At 44.1% G+C, this 26,823-nt stretch overlaps 1 protein-coding gene across 1 annotated transcript; it reads left to right on the top strand.

Annotated features, from left to right (window-relative positions):
• The first annotated feature begins 887 nt into the window (after nt 1-887).
• LOC114786274 (probable flavin-containing monoamine oxidase A) lies at nt 888-22,652 on the top strand. Its single transcript, XM_028973258.1, has 12 exons — nt 888-1,062; nt 1,255-1,342; nt 2,138-2,318; nt 2,450-2,564; nt 3,106-3,263; nt 3,773-3,862; nt 6,256-6,340; nt 10,529-10,629; nt 12,796-12,954; nt 15,000-15,086; nt 17,526-17,626; nt 21,641-22,652. Exons 1-12 carry the CDS (start codon nt 957-959, stop codon nt 21,936-21,938), a joined length of 1,569 nt encoding a protein of 522 aa, XP_028829091.1. The 5' UTR covers nt 888-956; the 3' UTR covers nt 21,939-22,652.
• Nucleotides 22,653-26,823: the final 4,171 nt, after the last annotated feature.

Here is a 26,823-nt window from a genome sequence, read left to right on the forward strand (position 1 = left end):
TTTCATAGTGTAAATGAAAAAAATGTAGGTGCGACAGCTTACTTCAATCTACCCAGTGTTCTCTTTTTTCAATGTGTGCTTGCTCTCTCTCTGGAGCTTTCTCCTGGGTTCTGCAATAGTAATGTATGTGTGTCAATAAATTAGAATCCACTCATTTCTGTACCTGGTGCCATGCTTCTGCATGACTAGGTAGACTCAGGAGAGGCTTCAAATCATATGATCACACTGATCATAACATGGTCAGTGTGATCTTTGATGCCCTTCACCTCTGAGTTGGACTCCGTTACTGGGATTAGCGATGGTCACGGCAGTTCTCTTAGATGTACTGAATCTTTAAAATCAGTTCACTAAAAGATTCACTGAATCACCATCATCCTCAGTGAGCAGTGGGCAGCTATGACAGGCGCCCAGGGAGCAGTGTGTGGGGACGGTGCTTTGCTCAGTGGCACCTTGGCAGATCGGGATTCGAACCGCTAGGCCACCACTGCCCCATGGCATGCTGTACTGCTATATCTATGCAAGTGACAAATATTAATCTTGAATCTTGAACCCATCTCTGCCTCGGTCGCTGCTGCCAGTCTAACATTTTAGGTTGGTTTATTTGGAAACGCCCTCAGATCAAAATGATTCAAGATTCGGTCCCTCTCTCAACTCAGCTCAACCGAGAAACAAAATTCTTCTAGAAGAGTTCTTCTAAACTCTAACTGGGACTCGGGCTTCGCGCACATTAATACACGGGAGCCACGTAAGCGACGCCCCCCGATTGAATCGGCGATCCCCAAAACTCGGCCCGGCCCCAGGCGTCCGCGCTGACATGGAGCGTCCGTGTACTGCGCTCGTCCGCCGAAACCCAGCCCGCCCAATCCGCTTCCGGGTTGCAGAGTCAACTCGCCGGCGCGCGACCCTCGACCGCGGATAAAAGCGGGCGCCGCGCGGCTCGCGGGCCAGACGGCGCCATGTTCGACGTGGTCGTGGTGGGTGCGGGTCTCTCCGGCCTGAGCGCCGCCGAGCTGCTGCTGAGGAGAGACGCGCGGCTCAGGGTGCTGGTGCTGGAGGGGAAAGGTCGGAGAGTGTTACCGCTATGCGTATTTATATATGTCTGTCACTGCGGTGATTTAATATAAGCCTTGCAGTGAATATTAGGCTCGGACATATTTACATAATTAGAGTCACACGCAGAAGCGAGAGTTCTGACGAAATTCTTTTTTTTTGCATGAACTTGAACTTGACGCCGCTGCTCAAATGTGCCGATAGGTCGAGTTGGTGGACGAACTCTGACCCAGGAGCTGCCAGCCGCTAATGGCCCTGACCTTTGGGATCTTGGGGGTCAGTGGGTTGGCAGGTAAATTAACCGTTACTAAGGCAACGCATAAATAGATAAATTACTGCTGACTAGCATGAAGGTGACGCCACACGACTGTAAAGTGGACGTCGTCAGGAGAACATGCTGCAAAAGGGCGAAGCGAGAAATTATCATTCTGAAATTCTTTGGCCCGCTTTTCCTCTTAATACGCACTCAGGCTGCACAAACTCCACAAGTCTGCGCAAAACCAGATGATCATCCCAGCAGGACGCCAGTTCCAGTGGCTCATGTGCTGAATCGAATTCTCGGAAATCTGACCTTTTATACAACGCAGTTTACAGCTCGGGATGTTTCGTCCGGACGCGCTTTATATAGGGGTGAAGCATCAAATTAGCGCATGTTTGAATGTACATATAGATGGGTGATGTGTGATTGTTACATTTACACTTACAGCATTTATCAGGCGCCCTTATCCAGAGCGACTTACAACCAGTAGTTACAGGGACAGTCCCCCCCTGGAGACAATCGGTGTTAAGCGTCTTGCTCAGGGACACGATGGTAGTAAGTGGGGTTGAACCTGGGTCTTCTGGTTCAAGGGCGAGTGTGTTACCCACTAGGCTACTACCACCCCTTTGTTATTACGTAAACCGTTCAGTCCCCGACTCTCAACCCCACTCATCATCTATAAGAGATTTTGCATTGAGTTCTTATGCATTATTAGTGAAATACAGCATCATTAAAACACCGTACTGAATGTTTTAAGTAATTGCTTAATTTTTTCATCAGTTTTCAGTCCTAAAATGCCCTCGTTGAATGGTTTGCTGCGATTTTCAGCTCACAGACCCATGTCATGAATCTCATAGAAGAGCTCGGTATTGAGGTCTATCCGCAATACACCGAGGGCAAGAAGGTTCACCATATGGGTGGCCCTGCTGCCAAGGTTCGCACCTACACTGGCTCCATCCCCTCCTTTTCCCCTCTGGTCCTGCTGGACTTCAGCCTCTTCTTGTGGAAGGTAGGTGAAGTCATGACCCCTCTTCATCGGCACGGTTGTCTAGGTTTGACATCTGAAAGGCACACGTTTTACTGCCTTGAAGCGCGCCGCAAAGTAATCGCACAATACATGCCTATCGTTTGGGATTTCAGATAAACAGATTGTCCAAGTCTGTGTCAGTGGAAGACCCGCTCAGCAGCCCAAATGCCCTGCTCTACGACAGCATGACGCTTGCCTCCTTTGTGGAGAAGAACATTTGGACCAGAGGTGAGGCAGACTTGTGAATCAGATGTTCAGGCAATCGAAACCACCTCTCACAGCAAGAACAGTAATTACTTTTAAGAACATAAAATGCAGAATTGCTTATTTTATGTTAAATGGGTGCAGCATGAAAATCACAGTTATTACTGGGTTGCTGTAATGTGGGTTTTTTTCCTTTGCACGCTATTAACAATCAACATTTTAGTGCTAAGGCAGTAACGTGAGGGCACTCACCCTTTTCCCGTCGCACACACGGCAACGATTTCCCCCATTTTAGCTTGAAGCAGCGCAGATTATGTTTGATTAGCGAATGCAAAAATACATTAAAATTAAATGAACGAGCGGGCTGGCCTCGCTAATTTTCTTATAATTGCATAATTGCATTTACCTTTTGGGAGTTTTGATCACGTCCACTCTTCCCTTCTGGGCCTGTTCTTCCTGTCCTGTCGGATGAAAGTCAGTTTACAGTGGAACTCGATATCTGACAGCAGGGCTTTCGCTTTTTATTAACCTCGCCGTCACCTTGCCTATCTCGCTGTGGCCCTAGAGCTGAAGGAAGAGCTGGGGCTGTGCACCCGGGCTGTGTTTGGGATGGAGCCCTCCCAGATGTCCTTTCTCTACTTCCTGATGTACTCCGCCGCGGCCGGGGGCGTCATGCGGCTTCTGGAGACCTCCTCCGGATCGGCCCAGGAGTTCAAGATTAAGGTGCAGGGAGATTCTGGCTTTCTCCAGGCGAGGAGCCCCCAGGAGCAGCAATGATGGGGGTGAAAAAGGGGAGGCGCTTATTGATTTTTTTTAAAAAAATAAATCTTTTTATTTCTTGTCGTAAGTGGAGAGAGGGAGACAGAGATGAAAGGGGGTGCGCGGGAGGGCAGAGCAAGACTGGGATCATGCCAGGTTGAGCAGTTAGTAGTCTGATTAATGCCGAGCGCTCTGCGATGAGCAGCGCAGGAGAGGGACGGAGAGAAAGAGTGATGGAGAGAGGCGTTCGTCTCCTGCACAATGCCGCTGCCCGGGATCGAGAGCCTTTACCCTTCAGAGAGAACGAGGCGTGTCAGGCTGAAGTTATGGAGCCCAGCAACAGAAATCACTCTAACCTTGGCCTGGCTTTCAGGGGCGCTTCAGAGCTCTTTAAACAGCGGGACCAAAACGAGAGCGTCTGACACGCTGCAGCAGACGGGTACGGAGTGACTTGTTCTCCTCTCTCCCCACAGGGGGGCGCCCAGCACCTGTCCGAGCGGCTGGCGGAGCGAGTGGGCAGGGAGTGCGTGAGGCTGGGCTCGCCCGTGACGGCCATATGGCAGGTAACGGTTCAATCTGGAGAGAGAGGAGGTGTGACGGAGCGATAACAGGCACTTTGCACGTTTTCCAGGAACAGTCCGGCCTTGTTAAGCGCTGGTGTTTTGCGATTCACCATCACCAAGGCCACTCCGGTTCTGTCATTAGTGAGAGCGGTCTTGCTGTGATATTTGTCTTTTGGAGAACTAACAGCACCTCATATCACTGTATATGTAATAGACATATAAATCACATCTCCAACCCTGTTTATACAGACACAATACAGTAAATGGTAATATTTACATCTGTCCTAAACCCATGCATTTTTCTATTTAGTATGATCAAATAATAATTGAGATTGTCAAGGATCAGTGCAGGGCAGGAAGAAAAGGACTCAGACGCATGACTTACGAACAAGGGATTTACTGGGCGGGGCAGTGCTAAAACATTAATGACATGACACATCAGGACACGTTTATACCGGTGAACACAGATGCATATGTAAAGGGAGTCAGGGCAACACTTGACAAACACAAAACTCCAGTACCCCACCCCAGACAGACTAACAGAGATGTAACAGATATATTTAAGAAAAATTAAAACTCACCATAAACAACTCAGTAAAAGCATTGCATCACAATGTGTGTTCGAGTCGCATAAACTGCACAGGTTTGTGATCCATGCTCTCTCCAAAGACTTAAGTTGAGATGTTGCTGCTAGTGGTTCTTCAGTCCTCCATTTACAATTTGATAGGATAACAACATCACACTTAACCAATGAGCATTAGCAGTCAGCGATGTCGCCTCTGCAGACCTTTTGTTAAATGTCCACTGGTAATTTCAAATGAAAGAGACATTTCAGTGTGGGTGGCCAACGCACATTCCAGGAAAAAATTCCATGAACAGTAACAGTAATGTTACTGTTGCAAGGAGACATGAGCCTTGCTTTTATTAACTATCAAACTGTATAGAGCACTGCACCTCTGAGTCTGAGCTAGATATGAGCCGTACACGGAAGCCATACAAAATTTATGTGATAAGCCCAGCCTAATTTCTGCCTGGACTTTCCACTGCATCCATTAAACACAGCGGCTCTCTCAGGCCTCCGAGGTCATATCCATAATTACCACTTCTCATTTATATCTCGCTTCCTGTTCTCGCTGTGGGACACACAGAGTCTGTGCTTTACAAATGTCCCCCTCCCCCAGGAGCCTGTGGCCAGGAGCAGAATATGATTGTTGGTGCTTAGGGCTGAAATGACCGCATCAACAGAAAAATCAACAATTTAGTTTGATACCAAAAATGAAAAACAAATCCCATATCACCTTTTCTATTTGGCATAGAAATGTAGATTCGAATCAGTAGCAAATGTAAATATTGATTTCATTTATTGCTGATGCCAAACGGAGCCCTGTTGTGTGATGTGTTGAAAGGGTGGGGTTTAAATCATCCAGAAGGGGGAAGTAGGGTCCATGAGAGCTGTCAGTCATCCCTATGAGCCCCTCATTAATACAGTTTAATAAAGTTTGTCTTCTGGTTGGCATAGAGTACAGGCGAAAAGTTTGGACACACCTTCTCATTCAATGTGTTTTCTTTATTTTCATGAACATTTACGTTGGTAGATTCTCAATGAAGGCATCAAAACTATGAATGAACACATGTGGAGTTATGTACTTAACAAAAAGTGGAGACCTGGCCTCCACAGTCACCGGACCTGAACCCAATGGTTTGGGGTGAGCTGGACCAACAAGTGCTAAACACCTCTGGGAACTCCTTCAAGACGGTTGGAGAAGCATTTCAGATGACGACCTCTTGAAGCTCATCGAGAGAATGCCCAGAGTGTGCAAAGCAGAAATCAGAGCAAAGAAACTAGAATATAAAACATGTTTTCAGTTATTTCACATTTTTTTGTTAAGTTCATAACTCCACATTCATAGTTTTGATTCTCAGTGAGAATCTACCAACGTAAATGGTCATGAAAATAAAGAAAACACACTGAATGAGAAGGTGTGTCCAAACTTTTGGCCTGTACTGTATCTCCCATCCAAGATTACATTACAGAACACTTGACCTGTTTCACGTCTGGAATTGATGCCATGACGATTTGTGGAAAATTCTGTACTATATACTGGATTTCAGCTATTCCCAATTTTCAGAATGCCCAGTCTAAGATTCTAATTGTATATTGCATATTTTGATTCTGAATGTAGGCCTACGGCAGTGCAGTTCAATTTAAAAAGTCTGTGTGCTTTTTATTTTATGAAACCCTCAGGTCTTTCGTTAATTAATTAATTTATTTTTTATATTTCCATTGTGTGGAAAATCCATTTTTTTGTCTGTTTCTTGTTATTTATGTTTTTTTTTCTCTTTTCATACATGATTTTTCTCCTCTCGCTCTGCCTGCCTGTCTTTCTCCTCAGGATGCTGACAGCGTAGAAGTACGGACGGAGAGTGAATGCTTCACCGGCAGGGCTGTGATTATCACTTGCCCTCCTCACATGGCAGGTTAGTGTGCCACGCGCCCCGGCCTGCCGTCAATTGAACGAAAGTCTCATTGCAGCGGCGAACTGAAGGTGCTGGCGATGCACGTTGCCTGCTGTCAGGACACGCTCCCACCGAGCGCCGCATCCCGCCCCCTTCTCCCCTCTGGCGGGAGGTTAGGCCGCGCTCCTCTATGCTCCATTTCATTACAAAGGCGGCATGGAGTCATGCAGTCAAACCCATGGACTCCAGCCAGGACACATTTAATGAGACAGGTCTGGGGACAGTGCTGAATTATGCAGCGGGCCTCAACGGCGATCTGTCGCCATCACCCTGCTGGCTTTAAATCAGTTCAGGGGGGAGTGAGGCAGCTTGGCAGGTGACGGGGATTATAAAAAAGAAAAAGAAAGCGCAGGCAGCACTGTGATGTAGGCGCCCGTCCAAACGCAGCCGGGGATAGATAATGGAGCGTGCTGCGCTGCAAGCCATTACTGTGACACGTCTGCTCCGAAACCCCAATGCCCATGGAACTTCTTAGACTTTTCCGGTCCATCTGAGCATGGGGTCGAACACAAACAACGATCCCCACATGCGCCAAACCAGAAATAATGTACGCACTGGCTTCCTCTAGTGCCCGTGTTTAGTTATCACATGCGTCACTCCCATCTATCTTTCATAATGACGGGAGTCACTCTTGTGCCGCTCTCCTGAGCCGCTCAATGATTTATGAACCCTTTTCTCCAGCTGGTATGAGTAGACTTGGTGCCAGGCTATGAAAGCTCTGGCTGAGCCTTTGCACTCCCTGAGAACAGCAGCCCTGTTTTCATTTTTCATACTCTTAACCGTTTCAAATGTTCCAAAGGGCCTTGCCCAGCCCTGGCCCGGGTTTCACACAGTTCTCATCCCCAGAACGTTTACTCCAATGCCCTGCCTCGCTGCAGATGTCTGCAGTCAAGAGTCAGCGAAGCATCTGCGCTGTCTGTTTTCTAGCAGGTCTGTGAGTTGCCTGTAAAATACTCACTCACGCTGGACACATCTGCTCAGGAAAGAGCATTAGTGCATGTGTATGTTGGGGTGTATGTAGTGGAGCAATTTGATTGGCTAAGCAGTGTCCTTGGAGTGGCACCACATCACATTGTTCACAGAAGCCACATTATGAGACAATGATGCTGAAGAGAGGCAAAAAGGCTGGTAGTAGCCTAGTGGGTAAAACACTCGCCTATGAACCAGAAGTCCCAGGTTCAAATACCACCTACTACCATTACTGAGCAAGACACTTAACCCTGAGTGTCTCCAGGGGGGACTGTCCCTGTAACTACTGATTGTAAGTCGCTGTGGATAAGAGCGTCTGATAAATGTAAAATGAAGGGTGTATTGCTGTAGTGACACCCAACTGTAGAGCCTGTATTGATCCAGAGCCAGACCCTTTTATATAGGAAGAAAGCAACTTCCCGTTCACTTGTAGTGATAGGGTCCTATTTTGGTGATATAACGCACAATCTTTTATGAAAATGTCCAGTTGGCTATGCTGGCGGTATGAACGGCCATACAAAACACTGCTTTGAGAACATGCATAAATTATTTTGAGGATGCAGGACCATGGTACCGAAATGAGCAACATGCCACCACAAAGTGTGCTTGAAAAACAAGGTTCTTGGAATCTAGGCATTTTTGTCTTGAGTTTGTCTTGGTAAGGCCCTCCAGTGAGTTGTTGCAGTACGATTTCTAACCAGTATCATGTTCATACCATGGCATCATATTCAAAAAGACTTGAGGGTGTAATTGCTGACAAAAGTGCGTCAACAAAGTATTGAGCAAAAGCTGTGGATACTTATGCTCCTGTGCTTTCTCAGTTTAATTTTGAAAAAATAACCTCAAGTAAAGGTTTTTCACAAATGCTGTGCACAATATATATGCTAATCATTTTTATTATACAGCTACAAGTACAGTATAACAAACCTCTTGTTTATCCAGACAGTAAAAATACAGTCATTCCTTAGTCAGAATCTTTCAGCACACCCAGAAGAACCCAGATAATGAACTTGATTCAGGGTTTTTTCACACTATTCTACTTATTTTTATCCTTATGATTTGGGGGTGGGGTTTGCGTTCGCTCTCTGCCCCTCCCTAGATAACACGGGGGTCCCTGGCCACATGCTCAATTGCCCATATGATTTATCCGGCTGTGAGTGTGACCTGTTTCTAATCCATGTCCACACAGAGATGAATCAGCTGTGATTTAAACCCAAAGCGATCTTGCAGCAGGCTTTCGGAGAACGTGGAGCTGATGCAATGATGAGTTGCTGGTGCTGCTGTGCGTTTATTGTATATTTATCTCTTATTGGATACCCACAGATGCGCTGTGCATATTTAAAGTATTTAACGCTGCAAACTGGTCCCCTTGCGGCATATTTGCCCCAGGCTGTGTGTGAAAACGATCTGCTTTTCAGGTCACTGTTGCCTTGGTAACCCTGGCCGCAGAGAGACTGTTGCCAGAGAAAGTGCAGAGCTTGGGCAAAATATATATATTTCCACAAATAGGAGATGGGGCCGGAGAAGTTGTGACTGGGTGAGCGGGGCCGATGGACAAAGGAGGCGGTGCACAAAGTGCACTTGGCAGGGGGTGCGGGTGAATGGTCAGTGTGTTTCCCCTGGCGGCGCTTGACAGCAGGGATGATGATAGCCTGCCAAGTCAGGAGAACGGTGGACTCTGGACTGCTTAGCTCGCCTCGAGGGGACCCGGTGCTCCGTTGACTCCATGCAACTTTCCCGCGAGGCCGATTGATTTTTTTTTTTTAATAATATGATGCACAGCAGCACAGCACACAGTGCACACAGTGAAATTTGTCCTCTGCATTTATCCCATCACCCTGAGTGAGCAGTGGGCACCATGACAGGCGCCCGGGGAGCAGTGTGTGGGGACGGTGCTTTGCTCAGTGGCACCTTGGCGGATCGGGATTCGAACCGGCAACCTTCTGATTACGGGGCCGCTTCCTTAACCGCTAGGCCACCACTGCCTGGGGAGCCTGGGGACTGCACCGGCATGCACATGGTGGGGTGGTAGTAACCTAGTGGTGTAACACACTCGCCTGTGAACCAGAAGACCCAGGTTCACTTACTACCATTGTGTACCTGAGCAAGACACTTAACCCTGAGTGTCTCCAGGGGGGAACTGTCCCTGTAACTACTGATTGTAAGTCGCTCGTGATAAGGGGGTCTGATAAATGCTGTAAATGTAAATGGTGCGATGTGGGTGCTGTAATTTTGTTTCTGGTGCCGGTGACACAATAGCAACTCGCAATGAGTAATTCAGATCCTTTGTCCTGAGGCGGAATAGCAATCATGGTGTTTGCCTCATTTGGAAACACTGACTCCACAAACACGTAATTCCCTCTTTCGCTCTGACTGAACAAATATAACCAGAATCTGTGTTGATTGCAATAGTGGCAGTCACCTATAGCATAATTTGAGTCCCCCAGGGGAAAATGTTGTAATGCACCTCGAGCTGCGCGGGATGCCGCATTTAATATTATTGTTGCGTGATAACGGGCCGCAAAAGAGACAAAAACCGGGAGCCCCTGGGAGACTCCAGGGACGTGCCGGGCTTTAAGCAGGATGACTGATGGGAAATTCTGTCCCCAGCGCCGAGGTCCGTGGTGTCAAAAGGAGCTCTGTGTCACATCTGTCAGTCTCCTGCCCCCTCTAGCCGGCCCCAGGAACACCACTACCATTATTGGTGTGTCCGTGAGTTACGTCTCCAGAATGGCTATGCCTCGGCTGGGCTTTTAAGAGAACCGACAGGATGCCAGTGTTAAATAGCTGGGATTTTTTATTTTTTTTTTCCATCCCCCCCCCCTGACTGGCAATTTCATGGAGAGGTAGCCACAAGGGGCGTGCGATCCAATTTGCCAGAGTGCTGGTTGATTAAAAAGCAAAGATAATCAATAGATGGGTTCACCAAAGTGGTATCAGTTATCTGTCTGCCTGTTTCTCCTCTTTATTGTTTTTATTTAAGTTTTTTTAACTTTTTTTTTTTTTTTTTTCCTCTACTGTTCATCTTGTTCAGACATTCTGAACTAGCTGCATCTACCGGGTTCACCTGTTCTTCGTATTTTGGTCTCAGGCGAGAAGCTTTGTTGCCAAATGTGTCCTGGCTTCTGCTCGCCCCAATTTCACCTCCCCAAATCCACACTGTCTCCCTCTCCTCTGCAGCAAAGCTCCACTACCAGCCTGCCCTTCCCGCGGGCAGACAGAGGCTTATGCAGTGCATGCCCGTGGGCCACATGCTCAAGTTCATCATCACCTACCCTACCGTGAGTGTTGTGTCTCTAAATCTCTGCTCTCTGGACATCAGTGTTGGTGAAAAGCCTGAACGTCTGGCCTGCCTGTGATATGTGTTGCACGCCTACTTTTTAGCCTTTATACAGCTTACAGGAAGACGAATTCCATGCTTTTTTTTCCATTTTTGTTATGAGGGGTTATGGAGAGGCTGAGTTTCGTGAATCATACTTTTATCAGCTTTATCAGCATGTAGTTATAATCCTGCCTCATGGCCATGGCACACACTGATTTGCCACATATAGAATGAAGAGGAGAGGTAGTAGAGCAGAGTATTTTTCTTGCCTGTGGGTTTGTGTCCCCTGATGTGTAAGTCTCCATCTACTGATACTGCCAAAAGAAATGAAAAGTTTCCTCCTTTGAGGGAACGATCAATCTGAAATGATGGTGGATGCAATGATGGAACATTTCTGTCCTAGTGGGGCATTATTCCAGAACTTCCAGTATCATTAAATAGTGGCTGTGTTGCAGGGCACAGTTGAACAGTTGTGTAACTATAATTTATAAATATTTAATGCATTAAAATGAATGTAATTGTTAACACAGCTGTGGTTTTACTTCTTGAGTCTCACCTATGTCACGGATGAGATAACGCTTACATAAAGATGCCGATGGACAATGTAGGTGGTTTAGATGTCACGACCAGATGAAAATATTGACATGCACACAGTACCATGTTACATGTGCAATACATAGCATTTTGTGGGTGGATCCTTTGGATCAGCACTGTGGTGGAAATTAAAAAAAATAAAATGTTGCCCGATTCTGTTATTTGCTCTAGAATGTATTCCATTTAATTGTCAGCCAGCAGGGTGTTCTATTTTAAATCCTCTCCTTCTTTCCCCACTTGTCTTTGTCTTTTAGTCTTCAGAATTAATCTTGATTATAAATATAAATAAAGTGAAGTGATTGTCACTTGTGATACACAGCAGCACAGCACACTGTGCCACAACGGAACGTGTCCTCTGCATTTAACCCATCACCCTTGGTGAGCAGCCATGACAGGCGCCCAGGGAGCAGTGTGTTTTTGCTCAGTGGCACCTTGGCAGATCGGGATTGGGACCGGCAACCTTCTGATTACGGGGCCACTTCCATTACCGCCGGCCCAGTCATTATTGAAGCTGTTCTGGCGACACGTGGCCTCCAGCACCGACATGCTCTATGCTCTTTGTTTTTCTTTAATAAGTCACCCATCTGCATAACCTCCTATGACCAATTAGCTTACATGCTTAGCAGAATGTAAACTAATATTATCCCAATTTCAAGGTTACTTAAGGGTTTAATATGAAACATACTGTACAGGAAATGGAGCTTTTATGGTTACAAAAGCAGGGTTACAGGGTGGTAGTAGCCTAGTGGGTAACACACTCGCCTATGAACTAGAAGAACCAGGTTCAAACCCCGCTTACTACCATTGTGACACTTAACCCTGAGTGTCTCCAGGGGGGGACTGTCCCTGTAACTACTGATTGTAAGTCTCTCTGGGTAAGGGCAACTGCTAAGTACCATAAATGTAAATGTAAAAGTGCCTCTTGTTCTCTCTGCCTCCCCTACCGGTGGATTAAAACCAAACTCCTTCCCATCCTGCCGGATCTAGTCATCCTGTGGAATTCTGCCACTTTCTTAAATTACAGTTATTGTGTTTTTCATATGTTGGAATAATCACAATGTGGCGGATAGCATAAACATAAATAGATCTTCATTCACAAATAACACGAGCCCCATCCAACTCCTACATTAAGAGAGTGAATCATAACTGGATCTTTTTTTCATTTCTGGTGTGGTAGGACTTGTGTCTTTCATTGAGCAATGGAAAGTGTGCCAAATGTAAAGTGGGGGGAAAAAGAAAAAAAAAAAAAAAACACTAAACGTCAGTGTCCTCATCCTTTTTTAAAAATGAAAACGGTGAGTTGATTTTATTTCCCGGGGAAGCCATTTCGTAAGTGGCTACATGTGACTGGGATGAGAGACTCTTCAGCAGTGTCCCAAATAGCACATGTACAGGGGCTTCTCAAACATCCAGAAAGGCTTACAAAGTATTAATATTAACACCTTCATAGTGTTTTTTTGGGTAATACTACAGCAACATGGCTACAGGTTTTATCATCTCTCTCGAGTATGTGTCAATTTCTGTTTCCTAGGCATTCTGGAGGGAGAAGGGCTTCTCTGGGGAGATTGTCGCCCGGCCCTCCAAGGACTGCCCCTTGAGTGCCACGTTTGATGCCACCACTCCCAAGGGTAATGCTGCACTGGTGGGATTCATCGCAGGAGTCCAGGCATGTGACTGGAGCGTCAAGAAGGTGTGTTTGTGTGTCTGTGTGAGACAGATAGAATTCTTTGCTTACATCACGATAGACGCGCTGTGAAAGTGAGACGGGGGCTCGGCTGTCCCGGTGGCACCAAAAAGCAGGAGACTGAGCCAGAGGAAGAGAGAAAAGTGCAAGTGTGCCTCATTGCACGTAATGCTGCTTACTGTCTGCAGTTTTTTCTTTTGTGTCTTCTCTTGGCACAGTATGTGTGTACTTGCTTCAGTTTCCAGATGCCTTTTATTACCAGGCTTGAATTGGAACCAATAAAATCTAAACAGCATTTGCAGGAAATATTTTCAAATTTCTTCTCAAAAATGTCTACAGGCTGGCAACATTTGAAATTTCTACACCAATGCTCATATATTAAAAACATACAGTATATAATATATAAGTTTATATGATAAATAATACGTTTAGGTAATATATATGTTTTTTTATATTGTTCACACACTCACCGTAACTAGATGCTTATCTTCAAATGACACCCACATTTCCCTGCTATCATCTTGCACCATGTGCTTGACCTACTTTGTATTTTGTACATCTGAAGCATAAAACCTTTGATTAGTAGGAATAATAGACAAGGATCTGAAAAGCATGCTGCCTGTGACACGCGAGCTTGTGTTAAATTGAAGAGAAATATAACAATTACCAGAACCCTACTGCATAACTAACACTACTACCTCTACAGAACTCCTACTCCAACCGGCATTTATTCATCAGCCAGAACATTAAAACCAACAGCTGGTTAAATTAACAGTATTCATCCTGTTACAGCGCCAGCTGTCAAGGGCTGATAACTATTAGGCAGCAAGTGAACAGTAAGCTCTTTACAGGACAAGTGTTCAGGACAAGGTGTTCCAAGGAATGAAAAGCAGCAACAGGGTCATGGGCACCCAAATTTGTTACACGTGGGACTCAAACATCTCTTCCAGTCCTACAGGGGGACCGCAATCATGCTGGTCATAACGGAAAGACGTCAGAACACACACAGTTATGCTTGGGGCTGTGTAGCTGCAGACAGGTCAGAGTGACCATGCTGCTAAACATTTTCTTTTAGATAATGTGGATGGGAGGGTGAGTGTGGGTCATTTACACCAGTGGAGAAGACAAGTCAGTGACAGCAGTGTGATCCTCTTTGACTCGACACCCCTTCGTGACAATGATATTGCCTCATGGCAACAGTATCACCAGGATAATAAGCCTTTCCACCCTGCAGGAATTGTTCTGGGTTGGTTTGAGGACCATTGGTGAGTCTGATCCATGGAGTTCCTTGTTAAATCCTTCATGCTGTTTCTCACTTCAGAGTTTTCGTGGAGTTCTTGCCTTGTCTATGAGAGAGAACTGGTGGTATAAAAAGAACCTACAACTACCTGAAGCAAGTGCCATTGATGCACTAATTCTTTTAGATGACACAGTCAGTATTACGGTGAGTAAAACAGGGACAACCAGTGGAATCGGGCCGGGTGGTGCAGAATCCTCCGATGAGATGTGTTTTGCATACCTTCAAGGGCTGAGAGCTGCTTTGTATGCGCCCTCCTTGACATCTCTGACTTGGCGTTGATTTCATGTGAGTTTTATGGGCAGGCATTCTGAATTCGCCCTTGAGCTCTTCCATAGCCTTTTGTTGGATATCTTCTCCTGGACCACGAACAAAGCACATCTCCCTATTGAATCTGATGATTTAATTGGGCGCTAAATGCCAGGTGACCATTGCCCCTGAGTTATTGTTGCGCACGCTCATGAAGAACCACGCTGTGCAGGACATGCAGGTGTGCAATTTTCTCGTAACCTGGCAACATCTGTCACCTGACACCACGGCAACCGAGGTTTATGGCCTTTCTCCCGTCTATAGCTCTCATCTCATAATTCAGAGGAGTGACGTGAGTTATTCAGATCAGCTGCTGCACCCCTGCTTTGCCCCATTCCTCTGAAACGCATCCTTATTTTAAACGTCCACCACTTCTTTTTTGTTCCCGAGGCTGCTGCGAGTGTGTGATATGAAATACAATAAAGACTTTTAATTCTTTTCGCAGAAGGAAGAGCGCAGAGATGCTGTTGTTTCCAGCCTGGTGAAATATCTCGGCCCTGAGGCATCTGCCTACATACAGTATGTTGAGAAAGTGAGTGCCCTAGGGATAGACTATTCTTTTATGGTCCTCTGATCTGTACTGCTCTCAATTTTCGAGAAGAGGATCCAGCGTCATGATGGCTATGAACTAGTGCCTCTTAACATTTAAACCTGCTACGTTTCTCCAATGTCTCTTGAGCTGGAAAGATTAGATTCAGCTTTATTCTTATTGCACATTCTCAGCACAAGTACAACAAAATGCATCTAACCAGATGTGTGTAAAGTGTAAATGTGCTTTAAAGGCTATATTAACATGAAATATACATGAAAAACAAGTTGCTGACAAGGCAGCATGTACAGACTGGAAATATTGGATTATATGGTTACAGATGCATGTAGTAGAGATACAGAATATTCTGTACAGTTCTCCTCATGTGACTGCCATGTTGCTCTTTTATGGATATACCTGCTTGTCCAGTTCAGGTATAGCCAGGGGGTCTGGTGGGTTCGGCCAAAAAACCCACCCCAAAGCACAAGCTCATCATGTTTTTGGGCTGCAGGAGGAATCTGGAGCATCCAGAGAAAATCCATGCAAACACCCATCTTTTTGTTGTGAGGCAGCAGTGATGCTCAGTATTTAACACCCAAATCGGGACCCAGTAAGGGCCTTTCAATAAGCCGCATTCCATTTTATTTGCAGACGAAAGGCAATAAAACACCCAGTGCACTCTGGTGCCAGAACACCAGACATAATCAAGATCGACAAAGGAGCACATTGGCCTGACAGTCCTCAGTTCTGGCAGCATGTTAGCATTTTTCTCCCAGTCCGTAATAGGGATCAGTGTGCTTTGGCTCTCGCTGAAGATGCAGGATTGCCTGGAGGTGTTTTGGGATAAGGGACCTGGCTGGTGGCAATGCTCTCCGTTTCAGTGGCCCAAGGGAGGACCGGTGGAAGCAGGAGACAGGTTCCTCATAACTGCTGTAATCTACCATAATAGATTCTGACAACGGAACGACAGAAAATCTTTGGATTCACTGCAGCGCACATATTGCTGGAGACAGAAGATGACTATAAAGAAACCATACCATACCATATTTATTTATAAAGCACTTTAACACAACAAAGGAGCTGGCCAAAGTGCTGTACATTAAAATAAAATAAATAAAGCTAAATTACCAGGAACAGGACAGATATGGACAAAAGGTTAATTAATAATGTAGAATAAAAGAATAAAATAGAATAAACAGAATAAAATAAGAGAAACATGCTGCAATTTCAATTAAACAAGGGGTTGAATAAATATAAGTATAAATAGAATATTTAAGAAAAAGGACTGCCTAAGAAACCACCTTATAAAAACCACATCACACTGGGTTAAAAGCCAGGGTGTAAAAGTGAGTTTTTAAACGAAGGCCATCCACCTCTTAAAAGAAACATTGTGTTTTTGAAAACTAGCTCCAAGAAGAAGTAAGTACAATGAGAATAAAAGAGGACTCAGAATGGAGCTCTGTGGTACCCTCCACGGAAGCGCCCTCGAAGATGAGAAGGAGTCCTTAATAGAGACACTGATGAGGATAGAGATGATGATCATAGACTTCTCATGATTGGTGTTCACTGGTTTTGAAAGAAATAATGCAACAACATTCTGGAACTTTAGTCACAGTGACATTTTACTGCTTCTCCACCATAACATTGTGACAGATGCCATGCAGACTCATTGGAGCTATAAGAATTGCAGTGATTCCAGCACAGTCCTCAGCGGGACGAGAAATGATTACAAACATTTATACAAGCTGATTGCTCCTTGTTTAAATGATCCGAGATTGGTTAGAGAGAATTTCTATAAAACAAGCTGTTGTTCAGAATAATGCATAGAATTAGCACTTAACAGCTGTTCTGCCGTAATCACCCACCTCACACACTGCCAGAGAGGAAAGGGCTGGTAGTCTGCTGAGTCTCCAGATTTCCTTGAAGCTTTATGTTTTTTTTTTGTTTTTTTTTCTTGAGGTTGTGTGCCATCAGTTTTACATATATCTCAATGACAGGAACTAGACTTTCTACTCAGAGGAGGCAACGCTTTCTTGATGGTCCCTGCTGAAAACATCATGTTACTCACTGCTATAAATTTGCAGATGCTAACTTGGGGAATCATGGGGGTATATGTCTCAAAAGAGATACAGTGACTCCACATAGTGAGACAAGCATTTTTAAGGGGGGAAAAAGAAAGCAGTTTCTCATTTACATTGCAATATTCTGGTATACTACAAACAGGATGTGAGATGTAATTGCATTTTAATCCACCTAATTTGTATTTTCTCTGCATATGTTATCCTCAGTGGCAAGGTCTCACTGATAGGTCAATAGGTCATCAGCAAAGAAATTCAAGTAACAGCAGAAACCAGAGCAGAGAACACATGAAAAACTAAAAGTATGTAAATGTATGATGGTTTAATCAAGACTCAGTGTGACCTAGTGTGTTCCTGACTTCAGGACTGGTCTGAGGAAGAATATAATGGAGGGTGCCCTGTGAACGTCATGGTCCCTGGAATGCTCACATTTTATCACCCAAGTCTTCGTAGTCCCTGTGGCAGGTAAGCTTTACACATCTATTAACTTACCGGCCCTATATTGAAAGTACAATTAAAGTACAAGGTGCCACTGAGCAAAAGCACCGTCCCCACACACTGCTCCCCGGGTGCCTGTCATGGCTGCCCACTGCTCACCAAGGGTAATGGTTAAAAAGGACACATTTCGTGTTTCACAATGACCATCACTTCACTTTCATCTTACTAAAAAGGTAATTGTCAGTTTGGTATCATTAAGAGTCCAGTTATTGAAAGGATGTGTTTGAGTCTGACCACTGGTGAAGGACTAGAAGATGTTAAGTCTGACAGTGTGTGGCAGCAGGTGAAGTGTAGTCTTTATTCAATCTCGGTGCAGAATACCCAGTGTCCCAGGTGGACACATTCACTCTCTGTTGCGGCAGACAGAACATTGTTACTCCCTGGTTGAGTAGATAGCCGAATAGAGAGAAAAGATATTCCTGCCCATGAAGTACCACTCACTGGATGTGTGCTAGGTCAGAGGGACACCATACTCAGGGCTAAATCCATTTGTAATGGCCTATTTGGAGATGGACAGACTCAAGGGAGATGGAGAGAGAATCAGAGGAGGAAGGAGTGAGGTAGAAAGACAGCAGGAGAAGAACCCAGGTAATGCATTTCTATAATAGAATTAAGGTCACCAGGAGGCGAATTGTGTATGGGCAGTAAGAAAAGTGCTGTATGAGACGTTTTGAAAAGCATGCTTGAGGAATACGCAAACATGCATTTGCAATATATCTACATTTGTATGCATACGGTGTCTAAGGCCATAGAATGCAACATAAATGGAATGATAGAATGACCTCAACAACCATTCATTAAAGAAAAAGGGGGTATCTGCCAAAATGACCATGTGCATAAAGCTCCAAACTAAAAATGAGATGGCTACTATATCCGTTCCAGTAACCATTTCCACTGACAAACAGGGATTCTGTTTGAAACTTTGGTGCCATATTGGACTCAGCAGGCAGGACCATGTTACCCAATTAGCTTGTGCAAAGACTGAACACATACAGAGAAAAGGGCGGGAGGTGATGAAAATGAAAACTAGCAAGTGACAGTTAAAGCATTTAAAATTCTAAATGAATGAGACAAGGATTTAAGGATTTTTAATGTAGGCACACATGTACAGGTGTAATGTTGGCATGCTTTCATCTACAAGTGAGAAATGTAGCTGAGATATATGAGCATGGAATACAATCTCTTCACAAAACACAGATTTGAGCATCTTGGTTTGCTTTTAAACTGGAAAAGCAAGTGAGGCACAATCATAGACTAAACTTTACCAGCTGGGTTTTGCAGTTATTTAATGAAATTTACAGATGTTCGACTCTTTGTGTCCTTTATACAGCTAAATTTGGACAGTCAGTCAGTATGGGAGTCATATGCAAGACAATGGACATACTGTGCCTATATAAGGGAAGTATAATGGGACCAATGATAGACCCCTGGGGGACATCACCGTTTTGGCAGGAAAATGATCTGTAACTGATAATGTGGTCCTCTCAGGAAGGTGTACCACCTACTGATACACAGATATAATGACAGGATGCTATTATCTACAGCAGGGTTCTTCAACTCAAGGACCTCAAGGTCCAGGTACTGCTGATTTTTCCAGCCTTCAGTATGAGCGAATGCCTGGAAGAGCAGAAAAACAGCATAAGGGCAGGTCTTTGGATTAAGATCAATTAGAGCAGAAAGAAACATGTATTATTTCTGCTTTAACGTAGTTGACTCTCTTGATGCTAAGCATAAAATGTGTGTTCAGTTGTGAAGATGTACTTCAAGATGTTTTATTCTATTGAGACGTGCAGTCATTTATAAAAACAGCCACCACAGTGCCTGATTACACGGTAATAACCTTGATTTTTGTTGTTGTGCATTTTCACCTGCATGTTAAGTGGAAATCTTACTTTAAGTGGAGAACATTACTTCTGCTTACAGAATGTTTTCACATCTGCGTCAGTGTTAGAGTGGAGGTGAAAGTCAGCACATCAATAATTTACTCAACAGAAACAGCGACGCCTGGATTGTTAGTTGGTGTGTTCGTTGATCCACTACTCTTCTTACAAAACACAGCAGCTACAGTTCCCAGCAGAAATTAAAATTGCTGCAAAATCTTTGTTATTTTTTGCCTGCAACATTTGTTAAATGCTGGAAAACAACACAACCCTAATCAGAAGAGATATTTAAACTGTGCTCTTTGTTAAAAATAAATAATTTTCAAACTTTTAGCTGAAAAACAGGAAGTCTTTTCATTTAAATTTAATGGATGTAGTATAATTTAGTCGTCCACCGTGGCCGTTTTTGACATGGGTGAACTATGTGAACTCAAGCCAGAACAGCCACGTGCCACATATGGCTCAAGGCTTTGAACATTTTTATACAGTGGGTACGGAAAGTATTCAGACCCCCTTAAATTTGTTGCTCTTGTTGTTACGTTGCAGCCATTTGCAAAAATAATTTAAGTTCATTAATGTACACACAGCACCCCATATTGGCAGAAAAACACATAATTGTTGACATTTTTGCAGATTTATTAAGACAAAAATCTGAAATATCATATGGTCCTAAGTATTCAGACCCTTTGCTCAGAATTTCCCCTTTTTGGGAAGGGTGGGACTTTTCCAGGTTTTTCAGACCTGGATTTGCGGAACCTCTGCCATTCCTCCTTGCAGATCCTTTCCAGTTCTGGCAGGTTGGATGGTAAACACTGGTGGACAACCATTTTTAGGTCGCTCTAGAGATGCCCGATCGGGTTTAAGTCAGGGCTCTTCATCTATCCCCTCGATTGAAACCAGTCGTCCTGTCCCTGCAGCTGCAAAACACCCCACAGCATGATGCTTCACTGCCATGCTTCACTGTTGGACTGTATTGGACAGGTGATAAGCAGTGGTTTTCCTGCCTTTCTCCACACATACCGCTTAGAAATAAGGCCAAAAAGTTTCATCTTGGTACCAGATAATCTTATTTCTCAACATCTTTGAGTCCTTCGGGTGTTTTTTTTTTTGTTTTTTTTTTAGCAAACTCCATGCAGGCTTTCATGTGTCTTGCACTGAAGAGAGGTTTCTGACAGGCCACTCTACCATAAAACCCTGACTGGGTGAGGGCTGCAGTGATGGTTGACTTTCTACAACTTTCTCCCCTCTCCCGACTGCATCTCTGGAGCTCAGCCACAGTGATCTTTGGGTTCTTCTTTACCTCTCTCACCAAATGCTCTTTTCCCCCAATTGCTCGGTTTGGCCAGACGGCCAGCTCTAGGAAGGGTTCTGGTCATCCAAAATGCCTTCTATTTAAGGATTATGGAGGCCACAGTTCTCTTAGGAACCTTAAGTGCACCTCCCACAAAGTGAACCTTTTTGTAACCTTGCCACAATTCTGTCCCTGAGCTCTTCAGGCAGTTCCTCATGAATCTCATTTGCTCTGACCTGCATTGTGAGCTGAAAGGTCTTATATAGACAGGGGTGTGGCTTTCCTAACCAAGTCCAGTCAGTATAATCAAACACAACTGGACTCAAAGGAAGGTGTAGAACCATCTCAAGGACTACCAGAAGAAATGAACAGCACCTGAATTAAATATATGAGTGTTACAGCAAAGGGTCTGAATACTTAAGGATGTGATATTTCAGGTTTTCTTAAAAGAATTTTCGCTAAATAAATCTGCAAAAATGTCAACAATTCTGTCATTATGCATGTTGTGTGTACATTTAATGAGGAAAGAAAATAGCAAATAGCTGCAATATAACAAAGAGTGAAACATTTAAGGGGGTCTGATTACTTTCCATACACACTGTATGATAGAGACTTTAAATGGTCCGGTACTAAAAAAAAAAAAAAAAAAAAAAGTCATAATCATACTTCAACGAGAAGCAGGATAATTTGACTCTGAACTTTAAAGTCACATCCAGGCCCTGTTTTCAGTTCTTCCAGGTTCGTACCCATATCTAAAGGCATGTAGCTTGTCTGTTGATGCCATTGATTGCCCTCCCATTCCCATGACAGGGTTTATTGGGCTGGCACAGAAACTGCCACCCAGTGGTGTGGGTACATGAGCGGCGCCATCCAGTCGGGCCAGCGGGCAGCGCTACAGGTCCTGGCTCGCCTGTCCCCTGACTGTCTTTCTCAAGAGGACCGAGATGCGGCTCAGGCTTTGGAGAATCGGCATAAGAAACCAGCTTCCTCAACTGGATCCTGCTGCTTCCGCGCTGGCCTGGCGCTGATGGTGCTGGCAGTGGGCGCAGCTCTTGCATTGTCCAGGTGCCGCATCGGCAAGGGCAGAGATTTTTTTCGGTTCTTTTAGCTGTAGTTACAGGGGCTACACGTAGCAACCGCGCAAGTGTAATTTCACTGTGCAGATGGCTACAGAAAGGCTTACATGGGGAGTGCAGATGAAAGTATAATCCTGTCCTAAATACTGTATGGTTTTTAATTTTAAAATAGGACAAGAGCAAATCCAGTCACAAATGGGTGATCATCCTGATTGTGGTTACAGTAACAGAGCAAGATTAGCACACGCACACTCAAGCCACTCAGCAGATCCAAATCTTATGGTGTGATAGTTATCTTTTTTATATTATTGAGGGTATTGTGAGGGAATTTTGAACATCATCTAAATTCTCATTACTATTAAACAGTTAAGATATGAAACACTGTTTGACAACAGTGATCAACATGTATATTACATTTTACAATGATCAATACATATATTTTCAAATATACAACAATATGCAACTGTACTCTTAGTAAACAATTGTGGGTATTTTTTTTATTGTAATTGAATCAAAATTAAATTAAATGGAGTGATTTGTATTTTATTTTGATAATATTCTGAGCATGTGCAGTGGATGGATATACTGTATGCATTTCAAAATAGTGTTTCTCCTTCCTTTTTATTTCTGTGTTGTAGATACTCCCACATTCCCACAGCTTCTCCCACCTCAAAATACCAAAGCAAAACCGGAAATCCTCCCCTCACCCTTTTGTCTTTCCATCAATAAATCCCTGTTTCATTTTATGTGGTTTTCTGAGCATTTTTTTTAAAAGATGGTTGATTCCAAATATGTACTTACTGTTCAAAATGCTTCCATTCAAAAGGAGATAATACAAACACATATTTCTATATATATATATCAGTTGAATATTGACTCAGGGCTCATGAATTGTCTCTGGTTTCCAAGCTTTTCTCAGAATAGAATGCTAATTCACTGAACAGCTCTTACTGTGTGCCTTCACAAAGAACAGAGGCGCTCTCACGGCTTTCACAAGACAAAATTTGAGATGTTGTTTTTCCACCAGAAGCTTTGAGCGGAACCTGGCAGAATGACACTGGAGCCCTGCCACATGGAGCTCACAAACACGCCCACATGGTTGTGCCCACACACACACACAATTTTTTGCTCTCTAACTCACACAGTGTCTCTAGACACTCAAGCATTCACACTCAGGCATTCAAGAATGGAAGAGAAAGATGAGGGAGTCGCACTATGATACGTGGTTTTTGTCTGGCTTGCGCTCTCTCTCATGGCCATCTAACTCATCTGCTGTTCCTCAGCAGGCGGGGCGGGGGGGCTTGAACGGCCCTGCAGTCGCGTTATTTGTCTTCGTTATCAGCGCCCCTGCAGGGGATCAACTGTTCATTTTCCCTGCTTTCGCTCGACGCCTTCAAGATTAAAAAAGGGGCCTGTCCAGTGTCTTCGCGTGTGCTTTCAATTTATAGGTCCTGCTGCTGGTGGTAGGAAGACGGAAGCAGCACTTATTTCGGTCACTTTGGATAGGGGCCACGGGACCCACGAGTCTCTAGTGACTGTGAATCAGATTTTCCATTCCATTTGCTAGATTAACTCACATCCCATCCCGTCGTACGCCCACACATCTTCATTTAGTGCCTCAGATCACATCATTTTGTGAACACCTTTGATATTCAGTCTCTGACTATGCATTTGCTTCTCAGCTTAAAGAGTACATGTGGTTATGTGATTTGGGTGCTGGCAGCTTGCCTGTGTCTGATTCGGCTTTATGAACGCTTGATGCATGGTCATGCACCAGCTTCAGCCCCAGTGTATCAGTGTATCATCGCCCAGAAGTCCCTTGGGGGCAAAACATTACGAGATTAATTGAAGGAGACTATAAGGTCAAGTTACCATGATTCACACTGTGTAGCAAAAAGAAATGATCAAAAAATTGTTTTTAAAGTTTAATAAAAGAAAATGTACCAATGCATGACTGATGTCATGTAAATGGTCCACGGGTCAAATCTGACCTCACTGGGTGCTCCAGTGTCACTTGGCAGGGATAAATTTGCACTGGGGTAGTGCAAGGCTCAGTACTAGGACCCTGTTTCCTGCCATGCTCCACTGCCTTCGGTCAGGCTATAGCACTGCAAAGCAGACAATGCCCAGCTCCAGACATCACCTAGAGTGAGTATCATGCTGTTTCATTTCTGAAAATATAGAGAAAAAAATAAAAAAAGAATCATTCACTTGACAAAGAGAGCAGAATGTGGCGGTGGGTCTAGTCACCCAAAGAGGGCACATCCTCCCATCGTTCATAGACCTCCACTGGCTACCCACTGCGGCCTGGGTCAAATTCAACTGGCTGACGTTGGCATTCAGAGTGATCTACCTACGCATCGACCTACCTGAATGACACCTGAATCGCACACAAAGCAATCCCAGTCTAGGATGTTCTTGCTCCATCAATCTTCAAGAATCTCCTGAAGGCTTCTTCATCTGCCATTGACCTGAATATGAGTGCTAGGAATACAAGTAGATTTAGATAAAGGTATTTACTAAATATAACAGAATGTTAAATATTGCAAATAATTGTGACATTAAGCACCAAAAGTGGCATTAAGGCTATGTCATTATACTCATCATGCTCAAAATGTTATAAACATACAGTGTGCCTTCCAGACTTATAAAGAAATAATAAATACATAAAAATACATAAACTGCAATCTAACACAAATAATCATTAAAACAGAAATTGGATAAAATCTATGGAAGTGCACAGGTTAAATTTCACTTACACACACCACACTTCTAGTAAATACTAGCCAACTATTATCAGCATGTTTAGTCTATTTTAATTAATCATCTAAATAAAATTTAATTGGAAGGATATGCTTTCTGGCCTCTTTATTCCACTTGTTTTCACTAGAAAGTATGTTGTTTTGTTCTTGGGAAAACTTTCTGCCCCTGAATTCTGTGTGAACTATGAATGTGCCAAAGTAATGGCTCTGTGACCCACAATTCATTTAAGCATTTTCAGTGCAGCCGCTTCAGATGTGGGGGATCTAATCCAGTGCATTCTGGCCTATTCTAAACTCTCGCTCATAAAGGGCCATTTCTTTCGATGGTTTATTCCCTGGCAAGGGTCATCATGTTGAGTTTCAGCAAAAACTAATATTTGTACGGTTGCCATGGTGTCTACTGTTCGTGGTATGAACCCTCTTTTCAGCCATAATGGATTCCTAAGGCAAGTCCAGCCAGGTCATGTATCTGTCTGGACTTTGTCCACTTTAACTGTTCACAGACCAGTCAATGCAAAGTTACGCCGTATATCTGCAGGAATCAGTAGCCCGGATCTCCACAACCTTGCCAGGGTTGTATTTCCTCTCAGTGTGTTTATGCTTATAATCAATTAACTGTGCAATGTGATGAGAGCAATGATTTCATAAGCCGTATTATTCATGTTTCAGGAACATCTGGCATGCTCAGTACACATTAACGTTGGGGCAGAATGGTCATATTTGCTTCTACCCATCTCTCCTTTGTGTATAAATTGTGAAAGTACATTAAAGACATTGAAAATTCAGTGGCACTTGCCACCAGTTGGCAAGACATTACATTTGAAGCTCAAACTTTATGTCCAGTAAGAGGTGGGGAATCCATGGAATGAAATTGTTTGATTGGGCAGAGAGCTTTGGAGATTTGGAACCTCTAACCGGTCCTAAATAGTACAAGTGTGGCTGATCTACAACAACGTTGACATCCGCCAGCTTCTTCTCCAAAAAAGGCAATACAGTATGTGGCATCACTAGCTTAAATGATTCTATTATATTGTGTTTTATTCTGTCGCATTTGCAATGCTCCATGTTTGGTCATTTCATGTTGCTCTTTGCTATTAATCTTAGTAAGTAAGATTTGTTCCGTTTGCCACTGTGCCAGACTCTACCGTAACCATGGAAGTACGCTAAATCATTGTGCGTAATTGAATGGCCTTTAGTAGTGAGCTGCCCTTTCCCCTGAGTCAGTGATAACCTGCGATGGCCATGGCCCAGGATTGACTTCCTTTCCAGCTAATTCCAGCGGCAGCAGCTGTGTGGGCCACCTGGTGGAGGACAGAATACAGCGATTCACATTCATGTACCGTTTGTCTTCAAATGAACACAAAAAGAACAATTCCGGTGCCTTTCTTCACTTTCTCATGCAGCATCCAGCTCAGGAAGAAATTCAAACGTGGCAGATTTATCACGGATGTCAAACATGGAAGAAAGTCTAGTGAAATGAACAAACGCTGTCAGAGGACACCCGTAGTTTGTTCTCTGCTGCTATTAAACAGCAAAGCTGTCACTAGGAATGCTTTGACGAAGTGACGGCTTTGTTGGCAACCTGTGGGTGAGCTTGCTTTCCTCCAAACATTTTGCAGTTGTGCTGCTGTGGCCGATTGTGGAAGTAAGAAAAGGCCCTGGCCAAGCTTCAGTCTCACGGACGCTAATGATCTGGAGGCCACTGTCAGAAGGAGTCATATTCCAGCCAATGAATAATTAATGCAAAGCACTATGTTGAACACAGCGCAAAGCCTGATCCACTGAGGGCAAACGGCAGATCTGTCCGGGCCCGCGAACTGACAGCTCCCTAATGTTCCATCCTCACAGAGATGCAATTACCCCGCTCGGGCACGGTGGGTACCAGAGTGCTGCTCACTGTCAGTCTTACATTGGTCCCAGTATGGCTGAGTGAAGATCAAGGGTCCTCTCTCCGCTGGGCTAATCAGGATCTGACAATGCGAATATGTTCGCGGTGTGTGATGTGTATTACTCGAAAAGCGTCATGTGGACATGGGAACAATATTATTGTTATGTAATACAGAGACAAGTGATATTTCAATCATATGTGTTTAAAACATCTATTTAAATTCTTCTGGTGATTACTACATTATCATTTTGTTCCCTGTTGATGATA

The sequence above is a fragment of the Denticeps clupeoides genome, chromosome 3 (assembly GCF_900700375.1).
Source record: "Denticeps clupeoides chromosome 3, fDenClu1.1, whole genome shotgun sequence".
Lineage (NCBI taxonomy): Eukaryota > Metazoa > Chordata > Actinopteri > Clupeiformes > Denticipitidae > Denticeps > Denticeps clupeoides.

What these genes read in the sequence shown, in the direction of transcription:
- LOC114786274 (XM_028973258.1), top strand. Translation starts at nt 957, where the DNA reads ATGTTCGACGTGGTCGTGGTGGGTGCGGGTCTCTCCGGCCTGAGCGCC. An exon ending in GCTGGTGCTGGAGGGGAAAG is followed by an intron (nt 1,063 to 1,254) that starts GTCGGAGAGTGT and finishes ATGTGCCGATAG; the next exon opens with GTCGAGTTGGTGGACGAACT. An exon ending in TTGCCCTCCTCACATGGCAG is followed by an intron (nt 6,341 to 10,528) that starts GTTAGTGTGCCA and finishes TCTCCTCTGCAG; the next exon opens with CAAAGCTCCACTACCAGCCT.